Below are 18,707 nucleotides of genomic sequence, written 5' to 3' on the forward strand. Positions count from 1 at the left end.
AAGAATCTTGTAACAATGCTTTTGTTTGATTAATACAATCTGGTCTCGGTTAAAATCTAGTATCATTTACAGAAAGGGGAAAAAAAAGTTGTAGTAATATACCCATAATACGCTGCAACATGCTTGCATTTCTCCGCACCAAGTTCCCAAGGAACACCAACCGGTGGTTAATCATGTTAGCATCCAAAATCACAACCCTGTGCCTGATAAATAAAGCCAACCAGATAGTCGAGATAAAAAAGGTGAAACTACATGCATAGAGAACTATAAATAAGACAAAAGTCAGTTCTTTGCAAAACCAACAATTGCATTTACCAAAAAAATGAAATAAAAATAAAACCCAACAACCAAAAAAAGGAGCATGTGCAGTAGCAGTCATGTAAGAGTTCAGTTCAGAATTTTAGATTAACCCATTACATCATTTCTATAAAAAATATTCAATCATTGAGCAAAATTAATATGTTGGCAGAAAAACAAATCTTATGAAAATGGTGTGTGGATTTATAGTTAACCAAAAGCATTGATTATAAAAACTGTGACATCTAACTGATCAAAAGAATAATCTTTACATTGATAACATACAAATGCAAAGGTCATAACTTGTAAGTGGTCTTGCTAACTATAGCTTACGTTAAGTCCCAAACTTACGATATTTGGATATATGATAGTGAAACTGTAACATTGTTCTTTGCATCCAACATTAATTCCTTGAAATATATGTTTTAATCCTTGGATCATCTACTTTTATCTCAAGGATTACCACAACTGTCTTTCAAATTTTATCTTCTCCATTACTTCCAGCCAAAAGAAGAAAAAAAATAGGAAACTACACACATTTGATAACAGAAACAGAGATCACTTCCAGAACCTGTTCCTGTTTGGATAAAAATGGCATCACACTGCCGGATAAAACACAAATGCTTGTGGCTACCCATACAATATGTGGAAATATATATACCAGCCCAAGCATCCTTACAGTATATAAGCACATAACTAATAGATACATATAAAGAGTAGTTTGGGATATAGATATGGGTGTACCTGGAAGAATAAGGATGCAATGAGTCAGAGAGAGTAAAGAGAGATGGTGGAATTTCGGAGGAATACTGGACGACGACAAACTGCGCAGCCATAGCTGTTGGTGGCGGTGATTCCGCTGCGAGAGACAGTTTGAAAAAAAGTATTCAATAAATCTTGCAGAAATATAATAATTCAGTCATGAGCTTCGAATCATTGGCATTTCAATTTTAAGATAGTATTAACTGTTTACAAAATTAGAAGCAGCTGATGGCATAGCATACCGGCTTCAAAAGGCTTCAAGTATGCTAAAGTAGACATAATCTTCAGTATGTAGAGATGTTTTCCTTTCTGAATCTTTCCTGCAACAGATCACAGCTGGTTTCTACAAATTTTGAAAACCGAAGCTGTTAGTATGGATGTCTGTTAAATTTAATCTTTTAACAGTAGGACGTATAAGAAAACAAAATGAAGGTGCATACATAATCCATGTTTCCCTTTTTTTTCATCTACTCAATCAGATAAATGTGAGTGCTAAATGAGTGCATTTAAATTAAAAACTCTTAGATTTCACTTTCACTTAATCATAGGCATCCACTCATCCGTAACAAATGGAGAAATAAGCATAAATCACCTTGAGACAACACAGAGTCCACTGTCTAAATAGATCTTAATATGTTAATTCCCTATAATAATTGGGATTACTAATATAGTGTCAAGAAATACAACAACAACAACAACAACAACAAAGCCTTTTCCCACTAAGTGGGGTCGGCTATAATATAGTGTCAAGAAATGATTGGAAATAAAAATATGGGTAAACCTGTGACAGAAGACAGACTTACAATAATTCAGCCTTCAATCCTAAGGTCATTTGAATCGAAGAGTTGAATCTTAATGCAAGTTTTCTGCAATCTTCCAGAAATACAAATAAAAAGTTAAAATCCAAGACTAAAAATTAACTGATATCCCAACTTTTTAACAAATTGTGATGAAAAAATCAACAAAATAGAATGAAAAACATGACTTACACATTTAAGGCATAGTTCAATCTTGATCTAAAGTTGATGGTGAGTTGATTGGTGGTCACCAACTCTAAATGAGAATTCATCAGAACCTAGAAATTTAAACACAGAATTTTATAAAATCAATATTTACTAAAACCCAATTATTTTATTTATCATATATGATGGGTTGCTAAAGACTAAATAAAAAAATGCGCATGGAGAGTCAAAACTCTGTCAAAAATCCATCTTCAAAGTACTATTAAATGCCAGCATTTACCGAATTTTAAGAAATTGAATTGTTAAAACTTAAATACCATGATCAATTCACCTTCCTTAATCTTTTCTAAAGTTTCCTCGCACTCTTCTTTAACCGCTGCACAAAAAAAATAAAAAATAACACGTATTACTTCTTAAATACTAAAGTTGAAGATCTTAAATTCATAAATTATCCAAGACTTAATAAGCTCGTCAAAATAAGCATCCATCCAAACAATAGCACTCAAATTAAGTTCCTCTGTTTCCCAACATTTTCTCAACAACCAAGCATAGGAAAGTTGTGTTAAACTAAACAGGTAGTAGTTGTGAGTTGGGTTTCACCTTTTTAAATTCATAATATTTTTAACATGCATGCCCATCATTATTTCTTTAATTTGCTTTCGAAATGGGGTAAGATCATATTGGTTTAAAACTACTGTTAACATGTTATCATTCAGCCCATCCACAACTTTCAAAAGATGGTAAAGGTAGCCAAGAATTAATCAATAGCAGGTAAACACGCCAACTGTGTCATTCAAATTTTATCCTCTCCATTACTTTCCAGCCAAAAGAAGAAAAAAAAAATAGGAAACTACACAACATTTGATAACAGAAACAGAGATCACTTCCAGAATCTGTTGGGATAAAAATGGCATCACATTGCCGGTTAAAACACAACTGTTTGTGGCTACCAATACAATATGTGGAAATATATATACCAGCCCAAGCATCTCTACAGTATATAAGCACATAACTAACATTTTTCTCTGACTTGACCATATGTTTTTCAAAAATGATGCTCCAAATCACTAAGCAAAATAATTTCTCCGACACAATTTGCACCCACACCAAACAACAATCCAATACTTTATCTTTGTACAATTGTCTCACAATCACATAATTGTTAATTCACAGCACGAACCAATCGATGTTACTGGTACAAAATATAATCACCTACACCTAATCATCTTATATTAAGAAGACATCATACAATAACAATGAATGTTTTACACTGTGCAAGTGAAGCAGCTTTCATTTGCCAATTTCTCAAGCGATAATGCAAGCTCCATTGCTGGATAAAAAAAATAAGGACTGAGAAGACATCAAATCCAATGCAGACAGCAGATAAAATTGAACCCAAAAGGCAAAATCCTTATCTAACAAATAGATACATATAAAGAGTCGTTTGGGATATAGATATGGGTGTACATGGAAAAATAGAGACACACTGAGTCGGAGAGAGTAAAGAGAGATAGTGGAATTTCGGAGGAATACTGGACAACGACGAACTGCGCAGCCATAGCTGTTGGTGGCAGTGATTCCGCTGCGAGAAAAAGTTTGAAAAAAAGTATTCAATAAATCTTACAGAACTATAATAATTCAATCATGAGCTTTGAATCATTGGCATTTCAATTATAAGGATTCATAATTTCAATTTTAAGATAGTATTAACTGTTTACAAAATTAGAAGCAGCTGATGGCATAGCATACCGGCTTCAAGTATGCTAAAGTTAGACATAATATTCGGTATGTAGAGGTGTTTTCTTTTCTGAACTTTCCTTCAACATATCACAACTGGTTTCCACAAATTTTGAAAACAGAAGCTGTTAGTATGGATGTCTGTTAAATTTAATCCCGTAACAGTAGGACGTATAAGAAAACAAAGTGCAAATCAAATTAAGTGCATTTCACTTTCATGTATTTTTTATTGCATCTAATGATGTGATTTATAAATTGTAGGAAGTAGTTATCAAGCTAAGTGAACAATTGAGTCATTTGAAAAGTTTGGTAAGTGTCTTATGCCCTGGTTTATGTTCAAGCCTGGGTTCTTTAGTTAGCCTATAGTGACTATATTTCTATTTATATATTTGGGTGTGGTGGTACTGTTGGCGCCATAGCTTTGAATCCCAAGATTTTTCAACTATGGCACTTAGATTTAATCTGATGATCAATTATGACACATTTAAAAGTTTAGATGTCTTTGATATAATGTTCTTCAGATGTTAAAGAAAAACAACAACCTAATGACCAATTAGGGGAGCAAAATTTCTGTGATTATTTTTATTTTATAACATACATAGTTTTTTATAAGCATTCTTGTAAGGCCGATTACATTTGTAAGTATAACTGAACCTCAAATTGTCGGTCATGAAGAAACTGAAGTTCAAGAATCAAAATCTAAAAGAATCTACAAAACTGGAGACTCTAACTGTCCTACTATAGATCAATGGCTGAAAACACAGGACAAAACTTTGCGCTAAACTTTTCTCTGTTGTGTTTACTAATTTCGTTCAAATTCAAATCACACAACAAAAACTTGTTAATAATAATTAACAAACAATGCCAGCAACCTAACAACAAAACTAACAGCACACTAAACAGAAGCTAACAATTGAAACAGAATAAGAAGAGCTTAAAGCTCTATTAAAAAGTTCCTGCGCAAAAACATTCAAGCGGCTTCAGATGGTCTCCTACGCACAAAATTATAGTGTAATAAGGGAAAATCCCATTTAAAATCTCGAATAGATCCAAGAACTTAAAAACTCCAGAAAACCCAATTCGATGAACAAATTCCAAATTCGTCAACCATTGGAAGTTAATAGTACAGGCCTTGATGTCATGCATAACATGATTACTTAGTATGATTACTGTGCTAATCCCTCATGTTCAGATCATGATATTAATGGTACAACCTAACATACACATGGGATTCTGTGCTAACACCACCTATCTAATATGGTAATGCGTTGAAAATAATGACATGAAGAAAGAATGGTAATTAAGCATGATGAGATTACCATTAGCATAATGTGTCCAAATTCAGAATACTTCCTCAATATGTTTTGTAAATGCTAACACCAGTAGCAAAGCAATCGTCTAGCATCTAACAAATTTAAGAATGGATAGAAAAATACCTTAGTAGTGATCTCTTTTGTGCCTGCCTGGACTACACTTGCAGCCAACTGAGCCGCCAATGTCGCAACCAAAGATAATTTTCCAAAACCCTATCCAAATTAAATAAACGGAAAACCAAAAACAGAGAGATAGTGTGTATCAATATCAACCATCTTCATCTACAATCATGAATCAAGAATATACATAATAACAAAAATAATGCAACCTGAAATTAAATGCGCAGCATATTGCCAATTAGAATTGAAAGCCAAAAATATCATTCCACATATTTCTATTGTGCTACAAAGTCACTACTAAATAGCAAAAAATTCAAACTTGGGCTCTCAAGTTGTCTTTTTGATTCCGCAAGGTTCAAAAGAAATCCTCAGCAAAAAAGATGACAGAGGAACAGTATTACACTGTTTATGAAACTTAACGGGCGTTAGGCACACATGTTTATATTTTATGTTTTTTTCTTATTGTCCTTGTCATTAAATAAAGTTATTAGATGGTTTTTTTATTAAAATGCAAAGTTTTGGAGCCCTTTCTATTAATTTTCCTTAAAATGAAAATTGTTCCTGGTAAGGTGTGTGGCTATGAGTTCCTCTAACCTAAACTAACAACATGCCAAATGTTTGGATACAGAGACAAACATAATTCCAAGTAGTGAGATAAAACAATTAGTGTCTTAAACTGCTCATCCATTTGCTAATAAAGAATTAGAGTACACAATAGACGGAATTAGCTGAATAACCTTCGTTGGCCAACGTTGAATAACATTCACATCCAAAAATATCTCAAATTTTGATAACGAAATTCGTGGAGATGATAAAAGAGAGAAACAGAAACTAATGAGATATTAATAAACATGCAACTTGAAAACCATACTACAATTCTGGCTCGCACACACAGAATGCACAACCTATTTGAAACCCCGATCACCCATGTGAAAGAAAAAAAAGAAATTGTAACCGAGTATGTACTAAACTTAGAGGGGAAAGCAAATGAGAGAACTATACCACTCTTTCTGGAATTAAGCAGAGACAAAGGCTGAAATCAGGAGACAGCATTGCCTTTAGTGCCTGCACATCAATACAACACTCATAAACATTTAACAAACTTCTTATTTACAATTAAAAGAAATGTTCCAAAGCAGCAAGATTCAGTACAGACCTTAACCAAGATGCGGGAAACAATTTGGGTGCTCTCCCTAGCCAACTTTCCAGCGTCCATGTGGTCAACTGACCAACTTTGTCCCAACGTCGATCCGCCCCTGCGTAGGTGTAGGTCTTATGTTCAATATATTGCAAAAGGGGAAGATTCCATTGCAAGAGCTCCCTAAAATCAAACTAAAACATGCAATTGTACCTAAAAGGGGATAGCAGCTAGGAAAATACAAAATTTCACAATGTAGTTTAGATGTTGAGTAGGCATAGAGCCTGAAGTTTGTTTCCACTAAAACATGTAATTGTACCTAAAAGGGGAGATCAGTTTTCTTGATGATTAGGAATTAGTTGTGGAATAAACGATTAGAGACAAAGCTAGAATGAGTACAAATAACCAACTTGTTTCCTCGATGATGAGTCTGTCAAGCTAACTAAAAGATTAGTAGCTAAGTTAGTAGGTATAAACCAACTGTCTTTCCTTCCCTGGATAAGTACACAAAAAGATAGAAATTTAAAACTTGAGGTCAGGAAATGGTTAAAACTGTCATCTGGGAAATTATTACCAATTTAGTGCATGTTATACCAAGAATAAATCACAAAAGTATAACCTGCTGAAGTTTGATCAGTCCCAAATCTGCAAGATCCTTGACTATATTATTTTGCCTCTCATTGAATGTATTTATGTTATATGCCTGACACACAAAAAAGAGAATAGAATCAAGAGGTGAGAGATTAATTCCAGGTAGAAACTTTCCATGTGGAAGAAAACACTTTTCTACAAAAGAAATAAAAAAATGAATACTATGAGAAGTTCTTATGGCAACATTTACTGCAGCACTATTCATATTTTAGTTGGAAATAACTATAAGCCAAAAAAATATATGGAGGAATTCAATAAAGCATATGCTACGGCAAAGGAATAGTCATGTATAAAGAGCATATAACTAATACCTCGCCATTAACATGAAAACTAAGTTCTACCAGGAATGAAATCAAATCTGCAGAATCTAATCCACGCTCCTGCGCCAAAAAGGAGAGGTGAGGAGAGACCAACATAGCTATTGTGAAGGAAAAAAAACACAAAATATCAGAACAACATCAAAAGTTAGACTTGCAGAATCCCAAATTACACTTTCCCAAATTCATCGAGACAATTTCTTAACTAATGTAACTTCTCTAGTTTTCATAAAAATATTAACTTGGGTAAAATCATATTCCACAAAATTAGAAATTGGGGAGTGAAATTAAACACCAAAACTTCACAGGGGAGGTTTACCATTATATATGCAGGCATTGAAATCAAAACCTTCTTCCGCCATGGAAGTCAAATGTGATGTTTGAACTGAAAAGCTATAAGTTGGCATCCCCATCTTCAATACATCGCTTGGGAACAATACGAAGTTGTATCTGCACCAAAATCAGCAAACACACATCATCAAATCACATTCTATACATACATACATATAAAAAATAAATAGATTTAAATTCCAAATTGGGCATGAAATTACTTGCCTTGAGTGGGGAGGGTTTTACAAAACGCCGCCTTTGGAGACCCAAGCCTTTGAGCGGTTGCGGCGCCTGGTGTGGCGGTGCGAGACAGAGAGAGTTTGAGAAGCAGCGATTAATTTTTTGGATGAGAGAAACGGAATGAAGCAGAAGACTCGAGAAGAGGCATCCTCAACGATGAAGTTCACGCAAATATTTTTAGGTCTCAATGCACCTATACTGCAAACCAACGAAAATGCAAATGAATTAATACAATTGCCAATACCAATTTCTAAGATTTTAGCATTCTCTTTACCCTTGCAACCGAAAACCAAAAATCCCAGAAAAATGAGCAAGAAGCTTAAGCAGAAAAAAATCATATTTTAAACCACCAAAACCCAATACCCATTTAACCTGAGATTTTAGTGTTCTCTTTACCCTTGTGGAAGCGAAAACCAAAAATCCCAGGAAAATGAGCAAGAAGCTAAAGCAGAAAAAAAACATATTTTCAACCACCAAAACCCAATACCCATTTAATCATTCACGAACGAAAAATCTAAATACAGAGTGAAAGATCAACAAAAAACTGAAACCCCCCCCCCCCCCCCAAAAAAAAGCCACAAAAAAGAAGAAGAAAACTGACCTTAAAACAGAAGACAATGTACCGAACAGAGAGATGCATCCCCAAAATGAGAGAAAATGAGAGAAAACGAAACAAAGGAACCCCCAAAACCTAACCCAACAGTTCACATCCATGGTAACAGCAAAGAATGGAATAAAAAATGGAACTTAGCTTTCGAAATCCAGCCATTGATCCGACATGCAAAAGGGAACGGACGATCCAGAGTGATTCATGAACTGAGGGGACCTTACTCGGCTCTGTTCATCATCCAACCCCTCCCTCTCTCTTTCTCTCACTGTCTCCCTTCCACTCACCCATGCCAGGATCCCTCTCCCTCTCTCTCTATCGGAGGCATGGCCTCCCATCCCCGAAACCCTCACTGAATGACAGCAAACCCAAACCCACCCCAATCCGTCTCAAATGCACAGGACAAAATTACCCTCCTAACATTTAATAACTACGTTCCAACCCAGCCCCAAATCCCACGGTTGTGTTGTAAATAAAGCAAAATCGAGGGGGGAGGAATTGACCTCAAAAGACAAAATCACCCTCTGAATTTTTGAGAATCACCCCCCAACCCAGCCACATTCGGCTGGCATTGTTGTAAATAAAGCAAAATCAAAACAAAGGTGAATAGTGCCTGCCCTCCCCCCTACTTTAGAATAAGTAATTAGAGTCAGGTAAATATATCGAGGCATTGAGTTGACATCAGCCTAGGAGTGGGTTCAAAAAATCGAAAAAATCAAACCGGACACTAAAGTAAGCTGAAAAAAAAATTGAATCGAAATCCGTTAGTTCGGTTTCGATTTCAGCCCCACGCATCTAAACATTGTCATTTTATTTTATCCTATGAGGCCATCTCCAACCGAAGGGTCCAGAGGGTCAGAAGGCCAAAAATAGCCCGAAAACCGTCTCCAACCAGAGGCTAGGCCAGAGGGCTCGTGGAATCTGAGAGGGCCCCACAGAATCTGAAAGGGCCAAAGAGCTGGAGAGCTGGCCAGAAAAACCATTAATCCTATCGGTTAAAAAGAAATTTGAATCCAACAGCTAACTGGCGTCAATTACGATTGGATTCATTTTTTTTTATATAGGTTTTTTGGGCCCTTTTTTTTTTAAATTCTCAAAAATTCTATTTTTTTTTCCCTATAAATAATACCTAAACCATTCATTCACCATTCCTCACAAAATTTTCACCATTCCTACACCATTTCAATTCTCATATTTTCTTTCCTCTTTCAAAAATCTATCCTTCAATTTTTTCAATAATTTTCAAATGGCCTCGTCGTTTTTAAATTTTATTTGTAGTTTTTAAATTTAATTTGTAGTTTTTTAATTCAAGTTAATGTTGTTTTTAAATTTTATTTGTAGTTTTTAAATTTAATTTGTAGTTTTTAAATTTAATTCATCATTTTTAAATTTAAGTTATAGTTTTTAAATTTAAGTGGTTGTTGGATTTGAATTTAAGTTGTTGTAGTTTTTAAATGTAAATAATAAATTATGTTTGGCCCTATGGCCCTTGGTTGGAGACGGTTTTTTGTGATAGGGCTAAAACGAGCCCTATGGCCCTTTGGCCTTCGATTGGAGACGGAGGCAAATATGGTCATGTACTATTAATTAAAATATTAATATCTTGAAGGGCCAAAGGGCTACGAGCCCTCTAGTCAGTCCTCGGTTGAAGATGGCCTGACATAAACGATGGGGTTCCGAGCTTTCCTCCCCACGCCTCACTCTCCTCCACCTCCAGCCCTCTGCACTCTCTCACTCCGTGCTCCTCAATCCTCACCGTGCCTCACGGCCCGGCCTCTTCTCTGTCTGCGTCTTCAAGTTTTACAGGGAAAAGCATATAGAAAGGAAAAGGTAAGCCGTCCCTTCCGCACCGAAGTGTTGCCAAAGGAGTAAAAGGACTGCCATCGTGACAATGTCCCACACTGGAAATGTGGGAGTATGCTTTTGGGCACCATTTTCTTAAAGGCCGGTTTTATCGACGCAAGTTCCACATATGGGCTTGTCTCATTGAGTAGTTTGCGGTGGTGATAACTTGACACCCAAGTTTTCAAGTTCTTGACCCATCAGACTTCATCCATTGAGCATAACTTTCAGTACAAAACAATTGAATTTTAGAATATCTGTTTGACGAAACAACAGAAACGATACATTCAATGTACATCCTAGAGCTCAAATCCAACACAGCAATTACCCCAAAAAAGCAACTCAAAAAAGAAGCAACTCTAAAAATTTATGCTTCTTGTACCCTTGTATAGGATGCTGATTGAAACATAACCAATGCAGGTGCTTTTCTCTAACTTGGTGGACTATTATAGTCTGCTTTTTTATCTTGGCAGTCATTGGAATGTTGACAGGACAGGCATTTCCATCGCTCTTCCTTAGGAGTGCATCTGGCTTCACGCTCTCCTCGCAAGAACTCGAGTCTACACTGAATTTGACTTTTGATCCAATCAGAGTCATATGCAAACTCATCTTCACCAAGTAATGAATGATCTCTCTGTAACTCATATCTGAATCAGAGACAGTCATATCAGTGTCTTTCCAAAAGGTATAGTACCAAGTATTTCAACATGAACAAACGTTTACTTGAACTATAATTGAAGTCAGGGAAGCACGCTGCTTATCTTTTCATACATTGAATGATACCATAAGTCTTTTTGTTGTTGTCAGCAATGATTCGGGAAATCAAAATGGACCGGCTACTTTTTCACTCAAATGTGTTCAAAGTTCAACTATTTACACCAGATGCAATCTTTGTGGCAAACCATATATGACCCGGAATTGGGACATTCAAAGATATACCTATAGAAACAAAATTGAACAAGCAAAAGTAAAAGAAGATCTCCTGCATAAATTTTACACTCACCTCAATAGCAGCTGGTCATGAGCAGGTCGCAGGTTGCTGCACATGTTCCCATAGTGTCTCACTATGTCATCAAGGGTCTGCAAAACCAAGAGAAAGTTTTACCTATAAAAAAAATGCCTTTGAGAAGTGGTAATTACCTGAAAGCTCTACGTTACACACTTTTCCTATTAACTAACCATTTAGTTAATGTAAAAACCATCAATAAGAAGCCAAACCACTTACTAAAATAAGTACGGTAATATTGATAAATCTGAAAATCATGATTTACTAGACTGAATGTATCTATTATAATTCAAGTGGAGAGACTCTTTACCACCGCTGGGAACCCTGACTTAACAGTCCTCGCTCTGATTGTCTTAGGTAAAACGAAATGAGGTTTCAAGGAAAAGAAATCATAAAACTTCTCCGATGGGAATTTATTGGCAGCTAAAGCATCCCAAATACACTTGTAGCACATCAACTGAACCCTGCAAAAATAGATGTACACAGTGTGAGTTCATTTCTGTGCATTTCTTCTGCAATGGCAACGAAAAATCAGCACGAAACATAAGCTAATAAAGGTGCAGACCTTCCATTTCTTTGTTGCGATTCATGAGGAAATGTATCTTTCACACGAGTCTTTGTGTCAACTAATATTGGGTTTCTGTTGGTTTCCGTTACAGACAGTCGAATCTCATCAATCACACCCACCATCTATACCCCTTCTATAAAACCTATTCTGATACCATAACAAAGTATAGCCAATCATTGAAAGAAAGGAAGTTAAGAAGATCAATGCTCGGATGCCATCAATTCTATGAAAGAAAACAGAGAATTGGCTGTAAGAATAAAGCACAAGAAAGAACGTGCCTATCTGACATACCAATATATAAATGTCATCAATCTCAGAAGAATATCCTGAAGCATATTTCTAAGGACTAATCCTACTAAAGGTAAGATGTTTTTGTAAGACACTCTCAATCATGTTTCATTTTCAGTATTGAGGTTTCAGATATCCAGCGCATTGTCTCATTAGGTCCCAAAAACCACATCTGGATCACCGTCAGCAATTAGTAGAGTGTATTTCATATCATTTCAATCAAATACATGATAAGTTGTATATTGACTTAAAGGGCACCATAATCTTTACAATCCAGGATTCATACTAACATCCAACCCATACAAAAAACTGCCAAGCAAAGCATCAGAGCTGCAAACTTGATCCAGACATCACTCCTTATAGATGATAACTACTTTGTGCAAGAATGAGCCATATGATCCATTTATTAATTGATTATAATGCTAAAGAAGTCATTGAGCCATATGATCCATTTATTAATTGATCATAATGCTAAAGAATCCCTAAGAACGCTTTATCTAACTAATTATAACAAAATGCCCCACAAAGATAAATTAATAAATAGAAAGACGAATCTTGGACCTTGCATGGATTGAGAGCATATGATATCAAGTAATGCCAAGATTGAATCAAGTAGTTCCACCTAAACAATGTATCAGGAGTCAAAGATTGAATCAAGAGACGCAGATGAATTAACTTACAGTGGCAGCTCACGTGTCAATCCTTCAAAGAGTAATTGATCTACACCAGTTATAAACTTCAGAAGCTTCAGAGCCCATACAACTTCAATCGATTTGACACGATCTTTAACCCTTTTTACAGCCTGCCCACAAATATAAGCAGATTGTAAATGTGCATAGGAAACATGGAGCTACGAAAACGTATGGAAAAGTGCTTTGTACTTTGGCAAGTAAGAAAAAGGTTCCATTCATCTAAAAAAAGGCTGAATTCTAGTTCAACATGAACTATGATTTTAAAATGCAAAGAGTCAGCTAATTCATGCAGGACAAAACCCCAAATACTACCAAATCGTAACTCTTTTTGAATGCTTACCTCTTCTTCAAGTTTTACATGGCGAGCAATACATGCTTCCATAGCCTTACTCACTTCTTGCATGCCAACAAGGAAAACAAGCTCCATGTTTCGGTCATACCATTGCTATAATGGACATGTAATGAGAACAGATCTAGGTCAAATATCTTTCGAAATCGTTAAGTTGGTGGACAGAAAACTTACATTAAACCCTCTTGCAAAGTAATAATAGCATTCAGATTACTAAAGTTAATTATTCATAGTTACTACTACACCGGCACATTGCAAATACTATCTCGAAAAAACAACCATATACCACGGTTTCAATGTCGATGATACTAAAGTACGTGACACTCAACCCTTTCTTCCTACACAGGTGCAACGAGTCCGCCACCCGAGTCATCTTCTGGGCACTCTTCAAACCTACAGCATCCTCGATATTGGGTTCGGACCAAACTGATAACCTGCTCTTCGGATCCCATTTATCTTCAATCAATTTGACACGAACTTTAGCTTTTTTTACAACCTGCCCAAAAATATAATCAGATTGTAAATGTTCGTAGGAAACGTCGAGGTATGGAAAAGTGCTTTGTACCTTGGGAAGAAAGAAAAAGGTTACATTTTGTCTAACAAAAGCTGAATTCTGTTTCAACATGACTACCAAATTGTAACTTGACTACCATAGGAATCGGCTAATTCATGCAGGACAAAACCCCAAACCCCAAATAGTAATCACCTTTTGAATGCTTACCTCTTCTTCAAGTTTTGCATGGCGAGCAATACCCGCTTTCATTGCCATACTCTCTTTTCGCTTGCCAACAAGGAGAACAAACTCCATTTGTTTTTCACACCATTCCTGTCAGTGACATGTAAGGAGAACAGATCTAGTTCAAGTATCTTTTGAAATCATTAAGTTGGATGGACAGAAAACTTAAACTAAAACCTCTCACAAAGTAATAATAGCTTTCAGATTACTAAAGTTGTTTATTCATAGTTACAACTACACTGTGCCCATTACAAATACTATCTGGAATTAGCGACCATATGTGGAAATTAGAAGCATTTGTGAACACACAGCGGAGAAATGGGGATTCTCAATCTGATTCCGCCTCATTTTCACTTTCCAACTGAAAATTATTCAAATTTCAAATTTCTAAATCAAATATTTTGCTTTACACTCATACACCATTGATGTGTCATAAAGAAAAGCAGCAAATTTAAATCAATCTATTGCATAGAAACCATTTAGCCGACCCCACCTAGTGGGAAAAGGCTTTGTTGTTGTTGTTGTTGTTATTGCATAGAAACCATTGCATTATCATCGCTATACAATTCAAAAATCAATCCCAAACATTCAATGTAACCATCCAAATCCATTACCAAATGATTAACAATCAAACAACAAAGTTTCAAAATTTACAAACATAAAGCAAAACCAATTTTGCAAAAACCTCAAAAAAAGAATCCGAAAGCCAATAAATTCCATACACTGCCAGTAATGTCGGTGACAAGCAAGCCCTTCTTCCTATACCGGTGAAAAAACGATTCAGCCACCTGAGTCTTCTTCTGAGGACTCTTCAAACCACCCGAATCCTCAAAATCGGGTTCGGAGCAACCCGATAGCCTCCTCTTTGCATAGCCCTTCTCCCAATAATGAGATAAAATGTTGTAATGTAAATTATCTAAAACACCAAGTCAAGAGAGGATAAAAATTATAAAGCATCAGACTTACAAAATGAGAAGATATGATATTTGGGACCGGGGAAGTAACAAGGATCCTGTGTACCAGTCGATCTTCAAATCCAGCATTTCGAGCAGACTCAGAATTCAAATGCAGATGATTATAGTCACGTCTCACTTTTGAGCACTCTATGACATCTTCATTCGTGAATACTCTAGCTTGCTTTAATGTATCTCCAGTTCCAAGAAAACTAGCTGGTGCTGACAAAAAACCTCTCAAATAAGGTAGGTTGACTGAGAGTAAGTTCCGGCTGAGCATAATTGTAAAGGGTTTATAAACGCTGTCCGACAGAGCAGCACCCCAACAAAGTTATGTTCATTTTTGCCTTTACCAGATAAGTGTTGTCCTCTCCATAGAAAATACAGGTCTTGGCATACTAACTAGTGTATGCGTACACCTGCACCATCAAAGTACACCTTCAAACCTTCAATACACGTAATGTTTCAGGAATCAGGATCATGGGCAAATTAGTTTTCGCGTATATTGCTAGACTGAAGTGAAAGCCTTCATTTTTTCCTCATATCATTCCTATGTTGCTTGTACTAGGCATTGTCACAAACAATTGGCAGGCATAAATTTCAACAAAACATAGATACACCCAGTTATCAAAATGTTTGCTAGGATCGACCCGCGAGATTCCAAAAGCTACAGATGATTTATTATTCATATGAATGTCAAAAGCATTGCCGGTCGAAAACTAGACAAATGAAAATATAAAATCTCCAAGCAGAACATTAGGCGTTTGGAAAAGCAATCTGCATAAAGTTGGGAATGCGAGAACACGGATTGGGTTGATTTTTACCTGATATTGGTCCCCTTAAAACAAATGCATCACTTGGTCTTTGTTTTTTCGGAGAACTGAAGAGAGGGACTGAGAGAGAAAAGGCAAACGAAACTAGCAAATGGGTTGCTGCCTGTAGTTAAGGAGAGATTTTTTAGTGTATCACACGAGGTGGTACCACGTGTTCCTATATAAATCGTGGGTTATGTGTGTTAAAAGGATAATAAATTAAAAATTAAAATTTTTCACCATTTTCATAAAAACACGTGATGTACCATCTGTGTTCCCGTCACAACTAAACATTTCTCGTAGTTAAGCGTCTGGTTAGTATTCTACTTGAATCCAATTTTTTAAACTCAAAAACAATTTTCAAGTTTTAGACCTTAAAAACTTGTTTGGTATGACTATTTTTAAAGGGGTGTGATATTCACACACCTCTTTTTACTTCTCCCACACCATTTTGGTTTTCGACTGTCGGATCGGATGAATTAAAGAAGATCAACAGACATAAATTAACAAGGGATGTGTGAGAAGTAAAAAGGAGTGTGTGGATAGCACACCCCTTTCTAAAAACTAAATTCAAGACTAACTAAAAAATATAGTCTATTATCTAAAAACATAAAAACTGAGTTTTTAGAGTTTTTAAACATAAACTCACTCCTTTCGTTTCTCTCCCTTCTCCTTCTGACTCCAAATCTATCTCACTTTTCTTCTCTCTCTCCTTTTTTTTTTTTTACCTTTTTCGTCTTTTCTCCAATCCACTCTCTTCATTCTCTCGGCTCTTTCTCTCACTCTTCTTCCTCTCTATCTCGTATGATCCTCTCTCTTTTTTCTCATTCCTTCAATCATCTTTTACTTTCTTTCCTCCTTTCTCCTCTTTCTCCTTCTCCTGCGACCCCCTCTGTTTAAATTTCTTTGTCTAGTTTAAGTCGTAAGATTTAAAATTTTTAAATCGCAAATCAATCAAGTTTTTAAGTCGTAAAGAAAATTGTTTTCAGGAAATGTTCTTAAGAAATGTTTTAAGAAATGATAAAAACTTTCAAATAGAATACCAAACAGGCTCTAAGCATTTTACACTTTTTCTTCGTCGGAGACCTCTTCATCAACGGAATGTAAAATATTCATACTATTCATCGGAAAGATGTAAATAAAAATATATATTCACATTCTTTTATATCTTTACGGTAATCTCCACAAGTTAAAGGGAGAAAAATAAATGAAACCACATATTTTTATCTCTTTAGAGATGCAAAGTGCGACGTAAATACATTTCATAAAAAAACCAAATGATGATTCTTCAATACGCTTTTCAAATTGCTTTTCTAAAAAATTACTTATATAGATTTTTAGTAAAAATTTCGGAATGTTAATAAAAGCCTTGTAGTTTAAGTGCTTCTCGCAAAAGAAATTCCAAACGAATTCTTAACGTTAAGACTCAAATATTGCAAGTTGGAAAAATAGCCTGCATTGGGAATCTTGGGATGGTATATGAGGCTATGAGCATCGTATTAGGGCCACGTTCCACTATGCAACTTGGTTGGTTTCCTGTGGGCAAGCTCGTATTAATTGTATTAGAGCCAGGTGATAGCATCGAGTCATGGAATTAATACGACCCCTTTTTTTCTTTTTCTTTATTGTTAAATTGGAATTACACTAGGTAGGGGTGGGTTCGGTTCATTTCGGTTCGTTTTTTGGCCGAAACTGAAAACCAAACCGAAGTTACTGTTCGGTTCGGTTCGGTTTGGTTTTTCTTCGGTTTTTTTCGGTTTCGGTTTTTTCCGGTTCGGTTTCAGTTCGGTTCGGTTTTTTCCATTTTTTTTTAAAATCTGGATATTGGTAAATTAGCCCAAAAGGGGACTGCCAAATTAGCCCAAAAGACCCAACAAACAGTAAAGGCCCAGGCCATAAAATACAAACAAGAAAATAAAAAATAAAACTGGGCTTCCACTGAAGCACCCGCCGCCGAGCATCCCTACTAGCACAAACCCTCGCCACCAACCAACCGACGCCTCGCCGATTGCAACATCCAGCCATGAGCACCTGTTCGAACACAGCCAAACAAACGAGAACCAAGGGTTTTAATAAAGAGTAAAGACCCAAAAACCAAAGATCTTTACCACATAGACAAATCCAATAACAACATCAGCCAATTTTCGTTCAAAAATTCATCAATTAACCTCGAAAATAAACAATTGGGACTCGTTGGTTTATTCGGATACAAAAGTATGAAATGAACTAATACTAATCTTCCATAAGAACAAGCAAAGTAAAAGTGAATGCATAAGCAAATTTCAGAAAAAACAAAGCAAAAACAGAACCAAACCTGCACTGCTTGCAAGACTCACTTCACCGTGTCATCCAGCGTGCGTCGCGTGCTGATGAGCACGCCTCTCTCCTCCGACATCTGTTCCTGGTGCATAAGGAAGACGAGGTCCAGGTGGTTTGCGGGCCCTTCAAGAGCCGTGAGGGCAAGGTCGTCTAGGTTCACCGCCGCAAATGGGTCATCCACATCGAGTGAATCACCCGCGAGAAGGTCAATGGCTCCACTGTGGGAGAGAGAAAGGCTGAGAATTTGACGATGGGAGAGAGAGAGGCTGAGAATTCGCCGATGGGAGAGAGAGAGACTGAGAAGACAGAACTAGGAATAGATGAAATGGGAGAGTAAATGGGGCGGCTAGGGTTTTGTGTTTGGAAATCTTATAATGAATTAAAGATCCAAAATCAGTATAAATATTATACTAGTACGATTGTAGCAACAGAAAGCCTGTTGTCAAGTTGGCTGAAACAAACACTCTTAACTAAGATGTAAGGAGTTCGAAACACCTTGCCTCTAGGTTTTGAGTATTTATATATGATTTATATAATTAATATATATTAAATAATTATATAAATTGGTTCGGTTCGGTCCGGTCCGGTTTCTGGACCATCAAAACCGAAACCGAACCAACCTATTTCGGTTCGGTTCGGTTCACTTAGTTCGGTTCGGTTTTTTTTCG

The 18,707-nt window shown here is 36.2% G+C and overlaps 1 protein-coding gene and 1 pseudogene across 9 annotated transcripts; both read right to left on the reverse strand.

Moving 5' to 3' along the window:
• Window positions 1-1,316: 1,316 nt before the first annotated feature.
• On the reverse strand, window positions 1,317-9,116 carry LOC126590773 (general transcription and DNA repair factor IIH subunit TFB2-like). Of its 9 annotated transcripts, none has more exons than XR_007612150.1 (11): window positions 7,617-7,750; window positions 7,292-7,360; window positions 6,949-7,032; window positions 6,348-6,447; window positions 6,194-6,256; window positions 5,195-5,284; window positions 3,489-3,603; window positions 2,353-2,397; window positions 2,049-2,134; window positions 1,863-1,925; window positions 1,317-1,402 (listed from the first exon to the last, which is right to left on the reverse strand). XR_007612150.1 is itself a non-coding variant. In XM_050256278.1 (10 exons), the coding sequence occupies exons 4-9, from the start codon at window positions 6,405-6,407 to the stop codon at window positions 2,076-2,078; spliced, it is 432 nt and encodes a 143-aa protein (XP_050112235.1). In that variant the 5' UTR covers window positions 6,408-6,447; window positions 6,949-7,032; window positions 7,292-7,360; window positions 7,617-7,750; the 3' UTR covers window positions 1,863-1,932; window positions 2,051-2,075. The 9 variants fall into 9 exon arrangements, 7 of the variants coding, with proteins under 7 accessions (XP_050112235.1, XP_050112236.1, XP_050112238.1 ...); XR_007612151.1 differs by having other exon boundaries at window positions 1,325-1,402; window positions 1,863-1,932; XM_050256278.1 differs by lacking the exon at window positions 1,317-1,402 and having other exon boundaries at window positions 1,863-1,932; window positions 2,051-2,134.
• Window positions 9,117-10,541: 1,425 nt separating this feature from the next.
• Window positions 10,542-15,861, reverse strand: LOC126588312 (exonuclease V, chloroplastic-like; annotated as a pseudogene).
• Between the last annotated feature and the right edge of the window lie 2,846 nt (window positions 15,862-18,707).

Source organism: Malus sylvestris, chromosome 11, assembly GCF_916048215.2.
Source record: "Malus sylvestris chromosome 11, drMalSylv7.2, whole genome shotgun sequence".
NCBI lineage: Eukaryota > Viridiplantae > Streptophyta > Magnoliopsida > Rosales > Rosaceae > Malus > Malus sylvestris.

Excerpts from the sequence above, each read along its gene's own strand:
- LOC126590773 (XM_050256278.1), bottom strand. The coding sequence starts at position 6,407 with ATGGACGCTGGAAAGTTGGCTAGGGAGAGCACCCAAATTGTTTCCCGC. Across the intron at positions 3,604-5,194 it reads CAAAAGAGATCACTACTAAG|CGGAATCACTGCCACCAACA; the intron begins GTATTTTTCTAT and ends TTTTTCTCGCAG. Across the intron at positions 2,398-3,488 it reads GTGTGTCTCTATTTTTCCAT|CGGTTAAAGAAGAGTGCGAG; the intron begins GTACACCCATAT and ends TTTTTTGTGCAG.